General features: G+C 39.5%; 1 protein-coding gene across 2 annotated transcripts; it reads right to left on the minus strand.

Moving 5' to 3' along the window:
- Positions 1-16,903: 16,903 nt before the first annotated feature.
- Positions 16,904-22,422, minus strand: LOC132189080 (pleiotropic drug resistance protein 1-like). 2 transcript variants are annotated; one of them, XM_059603585.1, is made up of 13 exons: positions 22,341-22,422; positions 21,574-21,734; positions 21,387-21,490; positions 21,118-21,274; positions 20,780-21,036; positions 20,348-20,680; positions 19,947-20,237; positions 19,759-19,842; positions 19,526-19,659; positions 19,124-19,351; positions 18,858-19,029; positions 17,838-18,092; positions 16,904-17,556 (listed from the first exon to the last, which is right to left on the minus strand). In XM_059603585.1, the coding sequence occupies exons 2-13, from the start codon at positions 21,692-21,694 to the stop codon at positions 17,299-17,301; spliced, it is 2,394 nt and encodes a 797-aa protein (XP_059459568.1). In that variant the 5' UTR covers positions 21,695-21,734; positions 22,341-22,422; the 3' UTR covers positions 16,904-17,298. The 2 variants fall into 2 exon arrangements, with proteins under 2 accessions (XP_059459568.1, XP_059459569.1); XM_059603586.1 differs by lacking the exon at positions 22,341-22,422 and adding an exon at positions 21,806-21,881 and having other exon boundaries at positions 21,574-21,663.
- Positions 22,423-23,052: the final 630 nt, after the last annotated feature.

Consider the following 23,052-nt stretch of genomic DNA (forward strand, 5'->3'; position numbering starts at 1 on the left):
TTGGATTCCTTTTGTGATTTGGTCAATGAATGGATACATGAGATGATTTTGATTAATTCTTTGAAGTATAGTAAAACATATCTATGATTTAATTTGTGAGAACTTCGGATTAATATTGATGAACATAAAATATGTTGTTATGATTTGGTGAGTGTGAATTCCCAAACCTTAGTACCTTTATCCTTAGATTTACTTGTTTTATTTAGTTTATGTTTATCCTTTAATTTTCAAAACTCAAAAATCAAAACCCTTTTGGAACTAGATTAGGATTTAATTAGTTTAGATATAAATTGCTCTTTCAAAAATACAATTCTCTGTGGGATCGACCTCGCACTTGCAATCCATTAAACTACAATTGATTCGTGCACTTGGGAGTTAAATAAATTTGTGCCAACAGTATACTTCTCGAAAATATAATTGTGCTACATTCACGGCATCGGCAGTCTTTTTGCACGCAATAAAATGAACCATCTTAGAGAAACGATCAACTACGACAAAGATGGAATCATTACCTTTTTGGGTCTGAGGTAAACCCAACACAAAGTCCATGCTCACGTTAGTCCATGGGCGCTCCGGAATAGGTAGTGGCATATATAAACCGGCATTTGTAGCCGCTCCTTTTGATACTTGGCACACCCTACAGCAGCGCACCAACTTCTCCACCCCCTTTCTCATACTTGGCCAATAATAATAATAAAACTTCCCCAATGTGCCTTTTATTATGGTACTCTTGAATAATCCGCAACCGGAGACTACCCTTGGAGATGCATAGCTGAGTGCCCTTGAAGAGGAACTCATTATACAGCCCAAAATCACTCTGATTTCCCAACAACACATCATCAACAATTGGGCCAAAAAGAGGGTCAGTTGATAAAGAATCCTTTAAAAGGTCAAAACCAATTACCTCAATTGCCATGGTGGTCAAGAGTGTCGACTTCCGGCTAAGGACGTCGGCCACTTTGTTCAAAGCTCCCGACTTGTGTTTGATGGTGAAGGAGAATTGTTGCACATAGGTAGCCCAATTTGCATGCCGGGAGGAGAGTTTATCTTGACTATTGAGGTGCTTCAACGCCTCATGATTGGGAGTACAAGATAAAATCATTGTAGGCAAGGTAGGAACCCCCGTGCCTCAATGATTGCACTAATGTGTAAAACTCGACGTCATAGGTGCTATAGTTGAGCCTTGCACCACTCAAATTTTCACTAAAGAATGCCACCGGTCTTCCACCTTGACTCAGGACCGCTCCAACGCCGACCTAATGCAACTCAAATGGCAATTCAAAATCCGGAAGGACAAGTAGTGGAGCCGTCATCAACTTGAGTTTAATTAACTCAAATGCTTCGGTAGCTGCCTTACTCCAAGAGAATTTTCCCGCCTTCATGCACTCCGTGATAGGTGCCATGATGGTGCTAAAATTATGAATGAAACGCCTATAAAAAGACACCAACCCATGGAAACTTCTTACCTCGTGTAATGTTGTAGGAATGGTCCAATCCCGAATGGCCACCACTTTGGCTTCGTCCACCGCCAACCCGTCTTTAGACACTACATAGCTAAGAAAAAGCACTGAATCTGTCATGAATGAGCATTTGGTCGGTGATGCGTAGAACTCCTCTTTCTGGAGCACTTGAAATACTTCCCTCACATGTAGAAGGTGTGTCTCTTTATCGGGGCTGTAAATGAGTATGTCATCAAAGTATATTACAACAAACCTCCCTATAAAAGGCCAAAAAGCTTGGTTCATCATTCTCATGAATGTGCTAGGTGCATTAGATAATCTGAACGGCATTACCAACCATTCAAAGAGTGCCTCCCGTGTTTTAAACGCTGTTTTCCACTCATCACTTGGTCGTACCCGAATTTGATGGTACCCACTCCTTAGGTCCAACTTGGTGAATATCGTTGCCCCACTCAATTGATTTAACAAATCATCCAACCGGGGAATAGGGAACCGATACCTCATGGTGATCTTGTTAATGGCCCTACTCTCCACGCACATCCTCCATGAGCCATCCTTCTTAGGGGTGAGTAAAGCTGGTACCGTACAAGGACTCAAGCTCTCTCGAATGTGTCCTTTAACTAATAACCCCTCCACTTGTCGCCTTAATTCTTCATGCTCTTTGGGTCTCATGCAATAATGTGGTCGGTTGGTAGACTTAAACCCAGCACCAAATCAATTTGGTGTTGTATGTCATGAAGAGGAGGTCGCTCATCTGGTAATTCAAACGGAAATACATCTGCAAATTCTTCAACTAACCCCTTGGCTTCTTCCGTCACCTCTTCTATCTTCTTGCCTTCTTTACCCACTAGCAAGTACCCACAATCCGCTTCTAGCATCTCTTTAACGAACTCATGTCTGGCCAACAATGTTTGACCCGTCCCGGTTGAAGGTTTGGGCCCTTCGGCCAGATTGGGTAGGAGAGTTAGCTTCACATTGTCTACCAAGAAACTGTATGTATTCTTCCTTCCATCATGATGCACATTCCTATCATATTGCCATGGTCTCCCAAGTAGTATATGGCACACATCGATTGCCACCACGTCACACCACACCTTATCCTTATATATTTTTTCAATTCAAAAACTCACAAGGCAACGTTTAGACACAATTAACTTGTCCCCTTTTTTTAGCCACTCCAAGCGATATGGTGTAGGGTGCTTCTCCGTTGCCAGGCCCAACTTCCGAACCGCTTCTTCAGCCACGACGTTCTCACAGCTGCCCCCATCAATCACATGTTTGCACCCCTTTCCTCAAACCGTGCAAATTATGTGGAAAAGATTATGGTGCTGCCCGTCGTCTCCCTCCACTTTCCACGGTGTATAACATATCCTTCTTGCCATCAATAAAAGAGTGTCATCCCTAGTGGCAAATTCTTCTTTGGTCCCATCGAAGTCGTCAAAATTTGCTTCTTGCTGTTCTCCATCGCCTTGTTGATCGAAGGTTTCTCCCGAATCGACGAGTAGGGCCTTTCCATACTTCTCTCCCTTGCGACAATCTGCCATCCGGTGGCCCATCTCTCCACAACAGAAACACCTGGTCCCGGTTGCAGCCTCGGGTCGGCTTGGCTGCCCCATAGGTGTGGGGCTTTTACCTGGGCCGGTCAATTGGGGAGGAACCTCCCGAGTTGTGAACGAAACCTTGACCGGTTGTAGCTTCCACTGCCGCCACGTCCAAAGGAGTTGAATGAACCACGTGCCAACGCCTTCTCAATTAACAACGCCCTTTGGTGAGCCTTCGACACCTTGGCGGGGTCAAAGAGGTTCATTGTGTCTTGAATTTGTGGCCGCAAACCCCCAATATACCGGGACACTAATTGTTCCTTCGACTTGGCCAAATCAACTTGTGTCAATAATTTGTAGAACTCCTTCGTGTATTCATCTTCAGATTTTGAACCTTGACTCCAATTTTGCAGCCGTTGATACATGGTTCGTAGGTAATTGTGGGGCAAAAAGGCGAGTCGCATCTTTCCCAACAATTGCTTCCAATTGTCAAGCTTTCTTTTGCCCTTGCGTGCCCTATCTTGCTTCAATTGCAGCCACTATGCCGCGGTCCTTCCCCGAAATTTGGTTACTACCAAAGAAACTCTCCGATCTTTCGATACCTCCTTGATGTCAAGAATCTCTTCAACTGCCGCCACTCAATCCAGGAATTCTTCGGGTTCAAGACCCCTGTCGAATTCTGGAATCTCAAGTTTGAACTCGCTCTACCACTGATTATCTTGAGCTTGTGCAGGGGGTCGATGGCCCTACGTTCGGCACTTCACAAAAGGGTTTGCAGATCCATACATGTCGTCGTCTTCGTCTTTCTCCTCTGGCACGCATGGTGGGGGTCGCCATAGACGCTAGTCATGGAGGCGTGCATCGGCCAGTTGGATGGTGAGGTCTTCAATTTCATCTCTCATAGCTGGAATCTATCCTTCCTCGCGCCTTCCCGGTGTCACCTCATGTTCTTCATGAACTAAGTCATCGTGTTCATACATGTCGTGGAAGCTTGCAAAGCGGTTGCCCTTTCAAGGAAAATATGAAGAAAACTCCTCTGAGTAATTCTGATTGAAAAAAAACTGATCAAATAAAATAAACTGTCTTCTCAAGAGGCTATAATCATGTGTTTATAGCCCCAAGACCCCTAGTACTAGTAAAGAACGGAATTAAGGCTCCCACAACCCTAATACTAGTAAAATAAGTAAACTAAGTTGGTTTAAAACATATAACAGCGGAAAAAATAGCATAGAAGGCCCCGAGTGAGCTCGATCGCACTACCAGGGACTTATACGCTCGATCTTACGCTTGTTCACAGGTTCGGTTGCAGTTCCAGGGGCTTGTGCGCTCGATCGCAGAAGCAAAGGGGTATCGGTTGTAGTTCCAGGGGCTTCCTTCTCTAAATCAGGTGCATTGCGCTCGATTGCAGTCAAGGTGCGATCGATCGCAATTCCAGGGACTACCTCCTTTGCTGCGCTAGTCTGTGATCGTGTCACCATCTTTCGGGGCGTCTTCACACTTTTATCCATTCGGGTCTTCCTCATATACTTCAAGGCATTGTAGTCTACATCATCCGGACACCATAGTATGCCCCTCTCTTTCTTTCTTTCCTCCTTCTTTTTCTTGTTCTGGTTGGGCAAGAGAACACTCTTCCTCTTCCTTTGGTTTTTCTCTTCTAGCCCCAGCTCTCTCTCTCTCCTCTGAATATCTCTCTCGGGTCTGGTCTAGGCAAGAGGGAAACAACCCCTCTTCTTTCTTTTGTCCTCCTCACGGTCTCTCTCTCGATCTCTCTTTGTCCAGCTCTCTCTCTCTAACTCCAGCTCTCTCTCTCTCCTCTGAATATCCCTCTCGGGTTTGGTCTCGGCAAGAGGGAAACCAAAGGAAGAGGGAGAGTGTTATCCTGCCCAACCAGAAAAAGAAAGAGGAGGAAAGAAAGAAAGAGAAGGGCGTACCGTGGTGGCCGGGTCAACAGTGATGGGCATTGGTTGTGTTTCCGACGACGTGGAAGCAGATCGGCTCTCAGTTGGGGTGGGCCGGCCACCCCCTTATGGTGACCACCCTAAAATTTTTATTATTTTATTATTTTTATTTGATAATTTTTTTTAAAAATTTAAATAATAATTTATTATTTTGTTAATAGTGGGACATGTGGCTTAATATGGAGCCTTAGATGACATTGAATGGTTAGGATTTGAAAAAAAATTTGTGGGCAATTTCTTCCCCATTGTCGGGGATCCCGATCCAAATCAAGCCCTTAAACTCTTAAACATTCTACTTTTTAGGGGAAACTTCAGTTTATACTTCTGAATTACCACACGATTTGAGAAGCCTCCGTCAAACTTCAAAACCTCTAAATTTGGACCCTTAAACTTTTAATTTTAGTAAATTTGAACCCTTCCGTCAGATTTAGCAGTAAACTTCCCTGATTTACCCTTGAAAAGACTAAAATATGTCTGATTTTTTTTTTTAACTTTATTTTTTTTTAATTTTTTTTTCATTTGGAATTAAGGGTAAATTTAGAATTTTATAAAACATTCAAGGGTATAAACGTCATTGTCTCACTTTTAATGTTTAAAATCTGATGGAGGGGTTCAAATTGATTGCAATTGAAAGTTCAGAGGAACCAAATTGAGAGGTTTTGAAGTTCGGAGAGCTTGTCAAATCACGTGATACTTCAGGAGTTTAAAGTGAAGTTACAAATACTTTTTATATCACATCAATCATCTTTTATTACTATTTAAATGAAAAACAAAATTCAAAAATTCAAAATCTTATATCACCAAAATCACTTTCTACTACATTAAAAAATGCCCAAAGCCTTTGCCAAACAAGGCCTTTGGACATGAGTTCGTTTGGCAATAGACTTCCCAAAGTCTAATTGTTGTTCAACTCTATAATATTTTTAGGGAAAAATACACTTTACCCCCTGGAGTATCCATGCATTTGCAATTTTATCTAAGACAAATTGCATTTTGGATCTAATTACGCATTTTGGATCGCACTGGAAATGAATTGATTAATCTAAGACAAATTCTAATTAACATATCATAAATGCAATTTTATCAAATCAATTAATTAACATATTATCAAATAATCATCTAATAATAATTTAATTGCATATCAATTATATATGAATCCATTAGTCTAAGACAAATTCTAATTTTTTTTTTTTTTTTGAGTGAAATATCAACTTCTCATTAGAACATCACTGAACTAGAGCGGAAGACTCTAGCAGTATTAAATCACGTATACAGTCTGGTGGTTCCTGCCACGTATTAGTTAGAGCATGATGTGAGGCATACTTAGCTAAAACATGGGCTACATTGTTTCCTTCTCGCCTAATAAAGGTCATCTTCCATCGTGCAAAAGACTGGACCTCAGTTTTTATATCTTCTATTATATGACCCACCTTACTTCTGTCTTCTTCGGCACTATTAATAGCATCCACCACTGCTTTTGCATCCCCCTCAAAGTGAATATTCTGTAGGCCCATAGCCTTGCACTGTTTGGTCGCCATCAAAGCTGTATAGGCTTCTGCAGCTAAAGGGGTTAGATGGCCCTGACGAGACATGCACTTAGCCACTATTAGCTGTCCCCTTTGATCGCGGATCACCACAGCCCACGCCATGATGCCACTCCTTGGTTCCAGGGATGCGTCCCAATTCACCTTAACCCAGCCCGGGTTGGGCAACCTCCACGTACCTGGGGAAGCATCCACGCGATCTGGTATAGGCGGCTCTCGCTGCACCAAAGCGGCTTTAAATTCTTCTATCGCTTGGGTATGCCTCCAAACCAAGGTCTGAGGTGAACTCATAGAACCTCCGAAGACTACATCGTTTCTTCTCATCCATATACGTCGGGCCAGTCCAGCAAACTGAACCATTTCCTCCACCGAGCACTTGTTGAAAAGGTTCTCCATCACCCTCCTGAAGCTCATTCCCTCAAAAGAGCTCTTTTGAATTTTAGCACACCCCAAGCTCCACACGTCCATTGCAGACGGACATCTCCACAGGATATGATATGTAGACTCCACCTCCAGTCCACACAAGGGGCATGAAGAATCAGAGATGATCTTCTTATTACATAAATTTTCTTTTGTTGGTAATATATCATGACTAGCTCTCCAAAGAAAATTTTTTTCTTGAGGAGGAATCGGCAACGCCCATAACCTCTTCCAAAACAACATGGATCCCTCTGTTGACGAACTTTCAGCCTTACCTCTTTGTCTCACCTCCTGCTGCAAATTGTATGCACTCCTGACAGAGAATTTGCCATTGGCCGTGCCGCGCCATATCATAGTGTCAGGTTGATTTGAATAGCTTGGTGGGATGGCCATGATCAACTGAACTATCTCGGGGTCAAAGATGGAGACTAACAGCTGATGATTCCACCATTTCGGCTCTCCTTCCAGCAGTTCACTAACGGTGGCATCAGGATCTAGAATTCTCGGGGGAGAGCTAATTCGACAAGAGCTATTGATGGGAAGCCACCGATCATGCCATATCCTTATGTTAGAGCCATTCCCCACCCGCCAAATCAGTCCTTCCTTAAGGAGATTGCAGGAGCTGTGTATGCTACGCCAAGCAAAAGAGGGCCGACGCCCAACTTTTGCTTCCAAAACCGAAGACTCCGGGTAGTATTTGGCCTTCATTATTTGAGCCACTAGGCTGTCCGGGTTATTCCATAGCCTCCAATTTTGTTTGGCTAAAAGTGCCAAATTAAAACTGGTAAAGTCACGGAACCCCATCCCCCCGGATGCTTTTGACGTGCCCATACGATCCCAACTCATCCAGTTTACTCCTACATCTTTCCCACATTGGCCCCACCAAAATTTATGCATGTACCTGTTAATCTCAACACATAGAGCCTTCGGGAGAAGGAAGAGGCTCATACAATAGGTGGGAATTGCCTAAACTACCGCTTTTGAGTAAAATTTCTTTGCCAGCCTGCGACAGAAACTTTATCTTCCAATCCTGTAAGCGCTTTCTCACCCTGTCTATGATACCCCGAAATGCCTTTATCCGGGACTTCCCAACCAAAGCCGGTAATCCCAAGTAAGTATCATACCGTTGTGTATCCGGGATCCCTGCTTCTTCCAAAATCGCATCCTTGATCTCCAAAGAAGTATTGCGACTAAAATATATAGATGTCTTGCTATTATTTAGTCGTTGACCCGAAGCCATCTCATACTTTCTTAGCAATTCCGTCAGATATTTCCATTCCGCTATGCTCGCCTTACAAAACAAAAGGCTATCGTCCGCAAAGAAAAGATGACTTACTCGTGGTCCCCTTTTGGAAGTAGGAACGCCGGTCAAGCCCCCCTCATCGTTTGCTCGGACTAACATAGAACTTAACGCCTCAGCACAAAGGAGAAATAGGTAGGGGGAAATAGGGTCCCCTTGCCTAATGCCCCGTCCCGGTGTGATGGACCCACAAGCTCGTCCGTTAACAATAATACCATATTGCACCGTTGAAACGCACATCATGACGAGATCAATCCACCGTTGAGCAAACCCCATTTTTCTCATTACCGTCTCAAGAAAAGTCCAATCTACACGATCGTAGGCTTTGCTCATGTCCAGTTTTATGGCCATGTATCCCTGCTTTCCTCTCATACGAGCATGCATTGTGTGCAATGTTTCATATGCCACTAATACATTGTCTGTAATTAAGCGCCCAGGTATGAAAGCACTTTGGGTCGGAGAAATAATATGAGGCAGTACAAGTTTTAATCTGTTGGCCAAAATCTTTGAAATCACCTTATACAGCACATTACAAAGACTGATAGGTCTGAATTCGGTTACACTTGTAGGATTTTTCACCTTGGGAATTAAGGCAATGTTTGTCATATTCAACCAAGGGGGCATAATACCAGAGTTTAGAGTCCCTAAGATGGCTTCAGTGATGTCCCCACCCATAATCTCCCAATTAGTTTGGAAAAAGCCAGCAGACAAACCGTCAGGGCCCGGGGCCTTGGAGAGAGCCATTTGGTATAGTGCTTGGGAAACCTCTTCTGCCGTGAATGGTTGGAGGAGAGAAGCATTCATTTCCTCTGTCACTTTTCTGCTCAAACTTTGAACACAGGAATCCACGTCCCCTGCAGAAATCTCAGCGAACAAACCAGTAAAATAGGTGACAAAAGCAGAATTTACCTCCTCATCCGATTTACAAAAGTTGCCGCTCCCATCCAAGATGCTAGAGATGCGATTTTTTTTCCTTCGAGAGGAAGCACATGCATGGTAAAATCTTGTGTTCCGGTCGCCACTCCGTAGCCAATCTGTTTTAGCTCTTTGTCTCCAATAGGTGTCTGCTTTCTCCATGAGCCCCTGCAGTTCACGCCTCATGGCGATCACTTGTCCACTGCTACCCTCTGCATCGTTGTTCTGCGCAGCACTTAACTTCTTTTGTAGCCGTGCAATTCTGCTCATCAAGGAGCCATTCTGCATCTTTCTCCAGTGGACAAGATAATTTTTACATTGTGAGAGATTCATAGCCACATTTTCCCAATCATACCTTGCCATCGTTCTGCTGCAGGACCATGCCTCGGAGATCACATCTCTATAACCCTCATCCTTTACCCAATGGGCCTCATGTCGAAAACACTTCTGCCCCCCTTGTCCCGTTCTCTTCGGCTGGAGAAATAAGAATAGTGGGCTGTGATCCGAACAAGTGGCCACCTCTACTAGAATCTCTGCCTCCGGATATTGGTCTCTCCACCCGCCATTAGCTACTCCCCGGTCTAACCTTTCTTTTATAAACTCATTGCCTTCCCGAAAGTTGCACCACGTGTACTTAGGGCCAGAGAACCCCAAGTCAGTGAGTTCACAGTTTGCCAAAGCCGACTGGAAAGCAAGCATTTGGTTTAGTGAACGTCCGCTACCCCCCCATTTCTCAGATGCAAATAGAACTTCATTGAAGTCCCCTACGCAAACCCACAATTCAGGAGCAGTGAGTTTCAAATGCTTGAGCAAGGCCCATGCTTCGTGCCTTTTTGTTGGGTCTGGATGCCCATAGAATCCAGTAAACATCCATGGATTTGTTGTTTCAGCCGGAATTCTCACCATGCCATTTATATGGCGGTGGCTAAAATTCTGGATGTCAACCTCCATGTCATCGCCCCACAACAGAGACAAACCACCACTCCGTCCCATGCTATCCACAGCTAGCATGTTTGAAAATCCCAACCTCACCCGAATCCTCTCCATTTTAACTTTCTGCATTTAGTCTCCATAAGGAAGACCATAGAGGGTCTCTTTTGCTTTACCAAACGGCAAAGCTCTTGAACTGTCTGGGGGTTCCCAAGCCCCCGACAGTTCCAGCTCAAGATATTCATTGCGGTTGGCGGGGCTGCTCCGCAGCCTCCGCCATCCCCGATCCAAGATTTTCCCCGACATCATTCTGCGTATTTATAGTTGTAGGGCTCAGACCTTCATGTCCGATATCCCCTCCATGTTCCCGTTTTTTTCTCTGTCCCTGATGTCTGATTCGTTCAGTCTCTAGGTCCCCCTGCGCTTTTCTCTTCCATGATGATACAGGTTTTTCAGACCCTTCCCTGCGAGGCCCCCTTCGCTCCCTCTCTTTAGCTTGTGTATCCTGCAGTGTTTTTTTCCACAGAGTTAGCACAATTAATTAAATGTCTTAAACCATAGAATTAGTTTAAAACATTTAAGTTGAGATAGAGGGAGAGAGAGAGAGAGAGAGAGAGAGAGAGGCGTGGGAGATGGAGTTAGGAGGACACGTGTCGCAATTCTAAGCATTCCCTACGTCAAAACTTGGCTTTTTATATATATATATATATGATTACTGGTAATTAAATAAACAAAATAAAATCTTGAACGTAAAATAACTTCTCGAACATGAGAAAATGAAAAGGATGTGAGAGAGCTCATGTGGGACGAGCTTTTCAAATAAATTTTAGACGGCTCGGCCACCTACCAAGCTTGGTAGGCGGATGGATTTTATATGAGTTGTTTCACAATAGTTATCCAAATTACTAATAATTTGTACAACTAATTACTGTAAATCCCAAATAAGCAAATGATATTAATTAATGGCACTACGCAAGGGGATTGACTTTGTTGAATATTATAGCAATTGTACCTTTACGCCTTTACCAACCAACTCTTTCTTTTGTGTTTTTTTGGAAGCCAAGAGGCCCCTTCCTAGTTATTATACCACTATACTCTATTAAAAATTCGATTTATGGTAATCTTTTAATAAATTGATGTCTTCTTAATAGTCTGAATTAGAAAAAAAAAAATATTTAAACTTGTTTTTTGAAAGAAATCTATCCTAACTTTCTAGTGTCATGTTAACCCTTTGATCAAGCAATGGTGAAAGGATAGTGATTATAAATAAAAAAAAAATCGAAAATATTAAACCCTAGATTTCTAAATTTTTTTTAGTATTTCTTAAAGAGAATGGTATATTCTCGATGTGGCGTGGTCCTTCAACTAAAAAACCAATTTCCATAAACTAATATTGATTTCATATTATATCCTTACAGATATTTTATATACCTTATACCGTTGATAAAAGTTTCTTGTCCTATTTAGATGTATCAATATAAGTATTAATTTAGAGCGGGTTATTTTAATTTGACGTATAGTCCAATTACGATAGAAATTGTAAATTTTTTTTTTGTTTTAAAAAAAAAATGATATACCCTATACTTAACCCAAATCCAAATCAATAAATTTGTTAAACAGTAATGAAGATTCTCTACACACCTAGAACTCTAAGTATTAATATAAAGTATTTCAATTTTATTCTACAAACAAGCAATTATATATATCTCTTACAAATTGTGTCTTTTGAACTTTTTAATATGCACAACTCTGAAGAAACTATCACATTAATAGCATATGATCAAGCCTTGGTTGCAAATGGAGTTTTAAATGTAAATAAAATATTAAAAAAAATAAAAGGTTGATATATATAGAGGGAACTTTCAAGGTAAATAGTAATACTAAAGGAAAATTATGAATATGGAAGTTAGCAGTTGCAAAAGTTTTACACATACCAATTTCTAAAGCTTTTCTTCAAAAAATTTTACCAATTATCAAACAAAACCTTAAACATTTTTTAGGCACCACGAAAAAGCCTTTACTTCTTTATGAGGGAAGGTCATGATCTAGAATTAGGATCCTCTCCATTTCATTTGAACTGGAGAGGATCCTATTCCCATGATCTAGTTCTTCCAATACGACTAATTTATTAATGAAGTGGAAACTATTTGAATAACATATCAAAGGTAGAACCACTTGGGGATAACCAAACCTAGAAAACCAATCACTAAAGTAGATTCAAGTGTACATGCATCGTAAACTTACAACACTTTGTAAAATACTAAGACGATTTGTATGTAGACAAACACCCTCGTTTGCCTCTTGCCACAATAGCTCCAACTCTTCACTGAACAATCTTCTTCATTGAATTCCTTACCGACCCACCAGTAGACTTCAACAATTGAAAGAACAAGGGTGTCGTTTGATCACAAACTTCAAGAGAGATAGCAACGGGAACCCTAGCACAAAACTATATTGGCACACATCATAGATGAAGCTAAGATCAAGTTTAGAACTCTCTGAAGGCTCTCCGTGGCTCACTATCTCAAGTTGCGTCATAATGATCTTGTTGTAACACCCCACTCTAAGATTAGGATTAAGGGTTTTCTAGCATAAGTATGTTTGGAGTTGGTCCTAAGTTCTAAAGTGGGAGAAAAATGGGATTTTTTGGACACTTAAACGATTGATTGGTATCCTTTAATGATAAATTGATACGGCACTAGGTAGAACAATCGATTGATACTTTAAATGATTGATCAGTCCAATCTACATGCAAATAACAACTCGTCATCTCAGCATGGGCTCATGGGAGAGGGCCTATCTAAGTGCCTTGGACGACCATTAATTCCATTTTTTTCTCCTATGACAGCCATAAAAAAACCCTAGAGGGGGGGAGAAAGAGAGAGAGAGAGAGAGAGAAGATGAGTGATTTCTTGAAGGTTTTGGATCTTTAACTACAAGAGAGGTGAACCGTACACCCAAAGCTTGTATAATCCATGATCAGTTGCTATTTAGTAGGCTTTTTCGTGTGTGTGTAACACCTGACTCTAAATGATATGATATTGTCCGCTTTGGGCCAAGCTCGCATGGTTTTATTATTGGGTTTACTCCAAAAGGTTTCATATCATTTAGAGAAACCATGCTTTATATAAGCACATCTCCTTTCTCATACCCATGTAATTTGGGACGCTACAATCACCACCTCTTGAGACCAAGTGTCTTTGTTGGCGACTCTCATGGGCTTGTGCACGTTCCCCCCATTTTAGGCTGAGCTTTAGCTTTGATATCATATGTAACACACCATCCTATAAATGATATGATATTGTCCGCTTTGGACCAAGCCCGCACAATTTTAATTATACTAGTTTTTTTTTTTTTTTTGAAGGGGAAGACATTCCATACTCATTCATTGATGAAACGATTGCGAGCAAAAGCTCTGAAGCAAATCATGGCCGAAGCTACGAGGTTATAGACATCAAAGATACATACATTATAAATCTAACATTCAAGACCTATTAATGACATCAACATCCGCTAACCCATGACTAACCTTCAGTTTTAACAACAGATCTGCTCTAGACAGACTCAATCTAATGCATAAGTGGCTCTTATTCCTCGGCCCTGAAAGCATAACACCCCCATGCCGAAACTCATTCTCCTCGACCCGATAGCCAGGATACCGTTCACATCCACAACCCAAGGGTCTGAACCAAAAGTGAATACCCCACAGATCATTAAGCGGGCAGATCAAGAGAGAGGATAGAGCCTTATTACAAGTAACAAAAACAGGAACAAAAAACCACAAGAAAATAGAAAAATAGGCAGGAAAAGAACAGGGAAAAACTAGAAAAGAAAAACAAGGAAAAAAGAGACAAAAGCCAAAAAACCACAAAAACAGAAAGTGACGTTGGAAGAAAACAGGCCTCAGTGCGAGTTTGTCGGAAAGCGACGCAAGGAGGCAATGGACACGGACGAAGCTGGAGAGCCAGTGGGAAGAGCGCAAGTTGACGTGGGTCTAACATGGGACGGTAGATCGGGCTTATACTAGTCCGATCCAAGAGCCAAGCCAGAACCGAAAGATGACTTGGTGGATTTGAGCTCAGGAGCCGTAGGAGAGGGGCTAAAACAAAAAACAGGACAAAGGAGGGGAAAGATGAAGAAAGGAAGGGGAAACAAATCGCACAAGGAGCTATGGAGCATCAAGTAAATAGTCTAACTCATAAGGTGAAGAGGGGGACGGGAGGCAGGAAAGGATGAGGGGAGGAGGGGGAGATCAAAGGTTCTCCCCCTCCTCCTTTGCGGCGCTCTCTGCAAGGAGAAGAAACCCTAGCAGATGAACCCTACTTTTGAGTTTTGATGCATAAATAAATATTAGATGTTGTCCTGTGATTTGTTGAATTAAAGTTTGGATATAAAAGGAAACAGATGGAAATTTCCCCTAAACTAGTATGAAGGAAATATCCTTCAACACAATTAAAATAGTGCTAAATGTTTATAAACATTTAAAAGGCACATTAAATTCTTAATGTCATTAATAGCAGTTTACTAATTTAGACTAAATTTAATGTGCCTTTTAAATGTTTATAAACACTTGACACTATTTTTAATTGGTTTAGAGAAAATTTTTGTCCAAAGGAAACCAAGGAGTGTCTAGAGATTTCAATCTTGGACAGTTTAGCATTTAGTAAAGTTAGGGACTTTAAATGGGAGAAAGAGAGGGGAAGAGAGTTGTTCAGAAAAAAATAGAACTCTGGATAATGTAGAACACCTTAAAACTCCCCACAAATGTTTTTTACTAAATTAATGATCTTTAAAATGTCGAATTGTTTTTCTAATTGATGCATGTATTTTTAATACTTTCTTCTATATTTTGAAGTCACAATTAATTACATGATTTACACATAATGTTATTTTAAAGATGAAGATATGATGTTATGAAAATTTCCATGATGTTTTATGACATGAATCGTGATTTTAATATTTCATGAAAATTATGTGATACCACGAACATTTTTATATTGATTCTTGAAAATGCACATACAATGATATGCACGAAAGATTGAGCTCAATTATGATGTTTATGAAAGAGCATGTGCACCATTATGATATGATGATGTTTATGACCTGAGTAATGTTAGGTACCATCTTTTTATCTTGAGAAATGCTATAATGCAATAAAATGATCATTTTTGGCCCATAAAAGTGTTAGGTGGCAAGAGATCATAGGCCCCATCTATAGTTGTTGTGGCCTCACTTACTGATAATCCTATGACTTCTTGCCATCTACGACTTTTATGGGTCAAAAATGCTATTTTTATTGCATTATAACATATCTCTTTTTATCTTTCTAAAATCCTCATAAAGTTGACGTGGCTTTTAAAATCACCATTGGATCAAAATTCAGGTATGATTCATCTAAAATTTAATGGTGATTTTAAAAACCACATAAACTTTAGAAGGATTTTAGGATGATAAAAAGATGGTATCTAGCATTACTCTTATGACCCATACCAAATTTACATGTTACAAGTTGAATATAAGTATGATTTATAGCACGACAAACCACACATTGAGCCTATTTGAGTATGCATTTGAGGGGCTTAAAAATGTGTTTAATACTCAAAAAGTTCGTTTGAAAAAAAGATTGAGTGCATGTTTGGTAAAAAAAAATTGAAAGCGCTTTTAAGGATAAAAAAAATAAAAAATGGCTAAAACGCACTTTTGGCAGAAGTTTAAAAATGAATTTTTTGCAAAAAAAAAAAATGTTTTTTGACTTTAAAAAGTTATATTTTTCAAACACAATACCAAACATACTATTTATTTCACATGTGGGCTATAAGTTGAATGGACTTCACCTAGGGAATTCCACTATTGGCAACTCTACTACGACCATAAGATGAGCCTACGATTAGGGGTGGGTAGATTAACCGTTTACCACCTACTGATCACCATCGAACCATTTTTATTCGGCGGTCTGTAGGCAAAATAAAAATATTGTTTTGACATCGGTTCAGTTCGGTAGGCGGTAGAAAAAAAAAAGTTTTATTGGTTAACCGACAATTAATCGACTTAGCCGATTTTTCAAGTGAATTTTGAATTTTATCTGGTAACTTTCCTTATTATGTTTGTCCAGTTGATTTGTGGTTGTTATTTTGGTCCATGCTCCATGAATTTACTTTTTATTTTCATTTATAAAACATATTCTTTATTGTAGTTACAAGGAAATTAATAAATCTTAACATAAAAACTTGTAACCGACAATTAACCGACTTAACTACCGCCTATTAACCGACTAACCAATTAACAAAAAAAAATCGAAACTATTCATTGTCGGTATAAAGTCGGTTAATTAATCGACTTTTACGAATTGGTAAGTGAAAATGCCTCTACAAACACCAACTGAACCGATAACCCACCCTTACCTACGATAGTCCTTCTGAACTACTTTATATAAAAGAATATATAATAAATAAAATTTTAACATTTTTTTTTCCTAGTGTACTCTTATCGCCTTGGGAATATTTATTTGAGATTTTTATACACTAATAATGAACGCCCGAGCTTCGTGCCCTCTTAATTTCTCCAAATTGGGGGCGTAACAATAATGGCAGCTTAACTTATAGGCATGAAGGTAAAGGAATATGGGGAAAACTTGAAAAATGATTGACAGAATGAACTTGTAGTCAAAATCAAGGTATAAGATAAAATAATTACTATACTATGCAGTCTATCCCACTTTTGGAATAGTAAAGATGCTTCATGGATTTTTTTTTTTTTTTTTTTTAAATTAAAAAGGATTGAGGGGGAGATCAATTGTGGCTATTCTACCTGAGTGTGATTATAGTAGCACCAACAAGCAGAGGACTGCTCAGGAGGGACCTAAATGGTGAAAACCGTAGACGCACCCTCAAGACCAGCTGAGTCATAGCTTAATCGCCCGCCCCACCATGGCATCAATGAGACTCAAGGGAGATAATAGAAATAGGCATGAGGATTCCCATATTTACTTAAATGTTTTTCTTAGACAATAAAATTTATCACAAATTAAGTCCCTAAGAAATTTTTACCAATTCAAACATCTTGACTTAGATCTTCTGGAACTAGAACCATTGGTCCATTGATTGGTCTCAGTGCTTCTCTTTGCTTTGAAGTGTCCTTTTGATTGAGTAAATTATCATCTCATTGTGTAAGAAAAGTGGGAATATTTTACTTTAGGGTATGCAGTTAGTAAATTATGAGCACCTTCCTCCATCACCTTTTCTGGAAGTTGAATGCCTTTATTGAAAAGGCAAAGCTGACTCCAAAGAGAAGTGTTATCCCAACAATCACAATGGAAACCACTCCTAGGAAGTCATGTCTAAAACCAAAATAACTCCTAATATATTCTTCCACTGTTTCACCAGTCTCAAGCATGTCTTTGACGTCTCCAAACTGTGATGCAACCAATCCATACAACGTCCAAGCAAAAGGACATGCCCAGTAAAACCATCTCCACCACACTGGCATATGCTGCAAAAACAAGGAACTTTTAGAGCCTATTTGAAATTATGTTAGGGAGCTTAAAAAGTACTTATAGAAACTAAAAAGTTGTGCTAAAGCCGGTATGTTTGGTAAAAAACTCCAAAAGTATTTCCTTGACTTCTTTACTCTATAAAGGGTCAAAACACAGTTTTGAAACTCTTTTTGGCTTTAAAAGCTCAATTTATCAACGCAATCCCAAACATTCTCTTAGCGATCCTTATGACATTGCTTGGTTTGTAGATAATTGGATAGGGTTCACACATGCTTACCAATCGTGGAAGGAAATAACCTGAGAAAAGGTTCCACACTGCATAGAAGAATGTACCAACTACAACAGCTATGGTTTGGTTTGGAGTGATGGCCACTGTCATCATCCCAAAGAAAGTGAAGTATAAGAATGTTAAGAACGTGAAGAAGAGATTCCAGAAGAACTTGGTAACTGTCCACTCGAATCCAATCATGGCATACACCAGTCCTCCATATATGACAGCCTGAACAATAATGTACCCGAGCTCAATCATGAGCTGCAGATGAAACAATAAAATCTTTGAGAGTTGTTTTCAGTAATATCTCCACATCTTGCATATGTAATCTCGATCTTCATGAGAATAATTCAAGCATTCTCTAATACAAAAATTATTAGTATCAGAAATTATCTAGTGACAAAGCTGATTGCTACTCAACTCAAATTCATTCTTTGATTCTTTTCGTTATATTATTTTCCATATTCTAGCATGCCTAACTTGTAACAATTCAACCATTTTATTGTCTCTTTGCATGTATATAGATGTGTGTGTGTACATGTACATGTAAATATTAGGAAATTCAAGCTTCAATAATGCACATTAGAATTATCTTCCACCAAAATAATGCACGTTAGAATATATATTTTCCATATTAGGCTAATACTAAAATATTCTCCATTTAGGTTTTAATTGAATCAAATATTAGAGATTTGATTACCCTACTTGTATTTTCTCAACTACCGTCACCGTGGTTTCCCTATAAATAGAGACCTTTGTATTGAAAACATAAATAAAGTCAATAAGAGTAAGTTGTAGCCCTTAAAGCAATTAGATGCGGTGGAGGTAAGTATCTAACACTAAACCCACCAAAATTCCTTGTGTTTTTTCTCTCTCTCTTTCTTTGCTTATGCTTTTCCTCTCCATATTTTATTATACCTGATAAATTTCTACAGTGCACAGATCTTTTATATATGGTGACTGCATAAAAATAAATCATAAATCTTATTATTGGTTCTCTCTTGAAAAATTACAAGCATGATCTACCTGTCCGAAGGCATATGGTAAAGCAGAATACATTCCAGCTGCTCTTTCTCTATAGAAAACTGTTCTCTCAACAGCAACTACTGGCTGCACCAATGCAGAATTCTGTATTCCAATGAATAGAGCAGCACAATACATGGAACCTACAGCATTGGAGATGTCTTGCTGCTTTCTCCTGCAATACCAGAGAATATTATCTTATTAAGAACAAAAGGAGGCAAATGTTAGATCTGCAGAATTTAACCTGTTCCTTTTCATCTAATAAATACCTCTTGGAACCAAGATCCCAGAATATTGTCCCAAACATAAAAGCTATGAAAATTGTGAATAACAGTCTTACTGCACTGTACTGTGGGTTCCGCCAATATGACCAGTGTTGTTTCCAAAGGCAAGCCAAACACTGGGTCAGGAAAGATTGTGTGTATTGAGTAGGGAAGTACAGATCTTTTGAACCAGGCTGAGGTTTACTAAGTTCCTTGATCATTGCTTTGTTTCTCCTGAATCATTGACCTCAGAATATCATCATTTATATCATAGAGATAATTTGTATTCCTATCAGTCTTAATTCAATGTAGGAAATTCAAACTATAGTCGTTTTTTCTTTATGATTTGGTCCATCTTAGGAAGTTTCTGATATATATATATATGTGTGTGTGTGTGTGTGAATGCACCTGTATAGTTCTGAATTCTTGTATACATCGGCAAAATTAACCCCTAGAGCTCTTTCTTGTGCTGCTGTAGTCACTTCCAACATCCATGTAGCCGGATTATAGCCATCTCTAATTTTGCTAATTCCCCTAATTCCCTTGAGAAAACATAAACTCATCTATGTGAGTAATGAGGCTGTAAATAAAGAATTTTATTTTAAATTTAGTAAATATTTATAATTACTAATTAGCCTGACCTCAAAATAACTGATCAAATATGAAACCTGCTGGCCTATTGGGCCTACATATATTTCTTCTCCTCCGGATTTCAAAAGATATAGCTGCAAATGTGCATATATATATATATATATATATATATATATATATGTAAGTATGTATTGTAGAAACGTGAAACCATTTTTGTTCCTAAGCCTTGGAGACATACCTCATCAAAGGAATCAAATATATCAATGCTTGGCTGGTGGATGGTGCATACCACTGTTCGTCCTGTGTTGACTGTGTTCCTCACTGTTCTCATCACTATTGCAGCTGCTCTAGCATCGAGGCCTGAGGTTGGCTCATCCATGAATATTATAGATGGGTTGGCAACAAGCTCAACTGCAATCGTCAGCCTCTTGCGCTGCTCAGTTGAAAGACCAGTAACGCTAGGCAATCCAACAAGGGCTTCACTTAATGAGGTAAGCTCCACTAGGTCCATGACCTCCTCAATAAACATCTGCAAGCCATTACAGTGGATATCATTCAAATTGCTTGAAAAGAACACGAAAATGCTCTCTCCTTTGGCCTATGTTATATATGCTACAGGCCCACAATATAATGCTTCACCTTTCTGGTTGTTGTATCAACTTCAGGAGGCAGACGGAGCCATGCAGAGTAAAGTAGTGACTCATAGACTGTAATGTGAGGAGAGTGAATATCATTTTGTTCACAATAACCTGATATTCTAGAAAATGTTTCTTGTTTCTTTGGATATCCAGATATCATTATACTTCCCTCAACGTATCCACCAGTTTTCCTCCCAGCCAAAACATCCATCAGAGTTGTCTTCCCAGCGCCACTAACACCCATTAGAGCAGTAAGGACTCCTGGCCTGAAAGCACCACTCACAGCCTTTAGAAGTACCAGTCGATCTTCTGTAAAACCTTGTGCTTTCATATCCTGCAACCATAGCAACACATCCAGAATTGCATGGAATTTAAGCTGGAATAGCTTGAGTTTTATAAACAATTCACAAGCATATACTGAATTGCTGCTCACCTGAGGCATGTCCACTGCATAGCTGATTTCATCAAAAGAGAGGGAAAGAGGTACAAATGGAAGAATCATTCCTCGTTTCTTGTTCTGATTAGCCACATTACTTGGGCTGTTTGTTGCACATGCTGATTCTGATGCTACACTTCTTTTAAAGTCAGCTCCTCTTTCATTCTGTGATAGTTCAATAAACTTCCCTTTTCTGTCCCTATGTTTTTCAACTGGGTTTTCTTCTGATATTACTGCCTGAGGCTTTCCAAAAGCTATAACAACAGACAAATCAATTTTTCAAAGACTAAGACTAAGATAGGAAGATGCATAGATACAAAGAAAGTGTCCCTTACGATTGAGATAAGATAGAGCCAAGGTGAACAGAATATTGAATAGAAAAGCAAATCCAATCGATGCTCCTACTCCAAGCCAAAACCAATGTTCTTCTGGGAATAGCCCGCGAGACTTCAAGACTAGAACTCCCAGTGGCTCTGTTGTATCAGGAAGCACCTATATCAAAAATTGTTCTCATTAACTTGTTAGTATTATTTAAAGCTTCTTCCAATTATTTTTGTCATTTTGCTTTTCATTCTTCCAAAACCGGGAAAATATTGATGCTTACATGCTTCCAACTGTTTCCCAGGAATTCATTCACGGCTATAGCATTCTGCCCATACATCATAGGTGAGATCCAGTAACCCCATTTCCACCATTTCTTCACTTCATCTGAGGCAAAGAGAGGACATATCTAAATCACATGGCTACAGAAAAGGTTGAGAAAATAAACTTACTCATAATTCAAAAATTACTTCGTGACAGAACAAATCCACCCAGAACAATGACTAGAAGTAACCCAAAAGATCCAAACGTGTTTGCAACAGTCATATCTCTTCCTAAAGCTGCGATGAACCGAAACATTGCAGAAGCCATTTGGTTAACGCACACAAGTAGAAGGTACTGTCTGAAAAGCCTGCCATTGAGGAAATTCATCAAAAAAGATGTGAAGCCTAAACTTAAGATTCTGCCTATTAATTTACATACCTTTTAATGCTTGGATCAAACCCTATGACATAATAAGTCATTGACACCCAAATGGAAACTTCTAAAAATGTTATTGGAATCTTGAGGATCCACATGGGTAATGAGTATGACCATGAAGGAAAAAAGAGAAGGTCCCTTTGCTTGTAAAAGACAGGAAGTTTCAGGATGGTTAAGGCAAGCTCTGTCATTCCATTGAACATAATCATTGATAATGAAAAGAACAAAGCACCCATAAAGATTTGACCATCGATTGCTGTATTGCGGTGCATCTTAGTTCGTAGAAACAATGTGATCGTGAACAAAGCCATAACAATAAGCTGGAAAGGGGGGAAAAAAAGAGGAGATGTTATTTACTCTCATTAATTTTAGGCCAACAACAGTATTTTGTTGAACTTGGTACTGAAAATCATACTTCTAACTAACTTGAAGTTTCAAAGTTTTATGCCTTACATCTGTAGTATCTAGATAACATTCTTATCCAATTTGAATTTTCTGCAATTAAATAGAAAGCTAAAAAGGTTTGCCTGCTACTTACCTGAATCAGCTTGGAAATGTAGAAGAACGAGTTTCTCTTCATAAGCAATAACTCTCTTGATACGCAAGCTTTTAATAGTTTCTTCTTCCCAACACCATACTTATTAATTGTTAAAGCAGCAGGGTGAGCTTTGGTCTTGTCAAATGGAATGGCAAGCTCCTCACCCAGTTTCTGACCAATGTGAAATGACTGAAATGCATCAGCAAATTCCTTTGCAGTGACAAATGTATAAGGTGTTTCGTTCTGCACCCAATACTGTTCTTGATCTTTCTTTGATGTCACCTAACAAATAGCAAAAGATTCAAAGTAGGTGCAATGAACTATGAGTGTAAAAAAGCAGCTGAGGAAAAAAAAAAAAAAGAGTTCAGAAGGTAGTGGTACTTCTTGCAAGAAGTCTGCAACTCCTTTTCTCTTGGGACATTTGAAGCCCATGAATTCAAAGAATTCCAACACACTTTCACAGGGACCTTGATAAACAATTTGCCCATCTGATAGGAGTATTATGTCATCAAATAAGTCATAGGTTTCTGGTGCTGGCTGGAGGAGAGATATCACTGCTGTTCCTCCAAGAATGTGAATAGCCTGCCCGAGTGACTTCACAATCTGGTAAGTTGTTGAGCTGTCCAAGCCAGTTGATATCTCATCCATGAAAAGGGCCCTCACCGGTCCAACCAGCATTTCCCCTGTATCATATTTAGCATACTTGTTAAAA

The sequence above is a fragment of the Corylus avellana genome, chromosome ca8 (assembly GCF_901000735.1).
Source record: "Corylus avellana chromosome ca8, CavTom2PMs-1.0".
NCBI classification, from domain to species: Eukaryota; Viridiplantae; Streptophyta; class Magnoliopsida; order Fagales; family Betulaceae; genus Corylus; species Corylus avellana.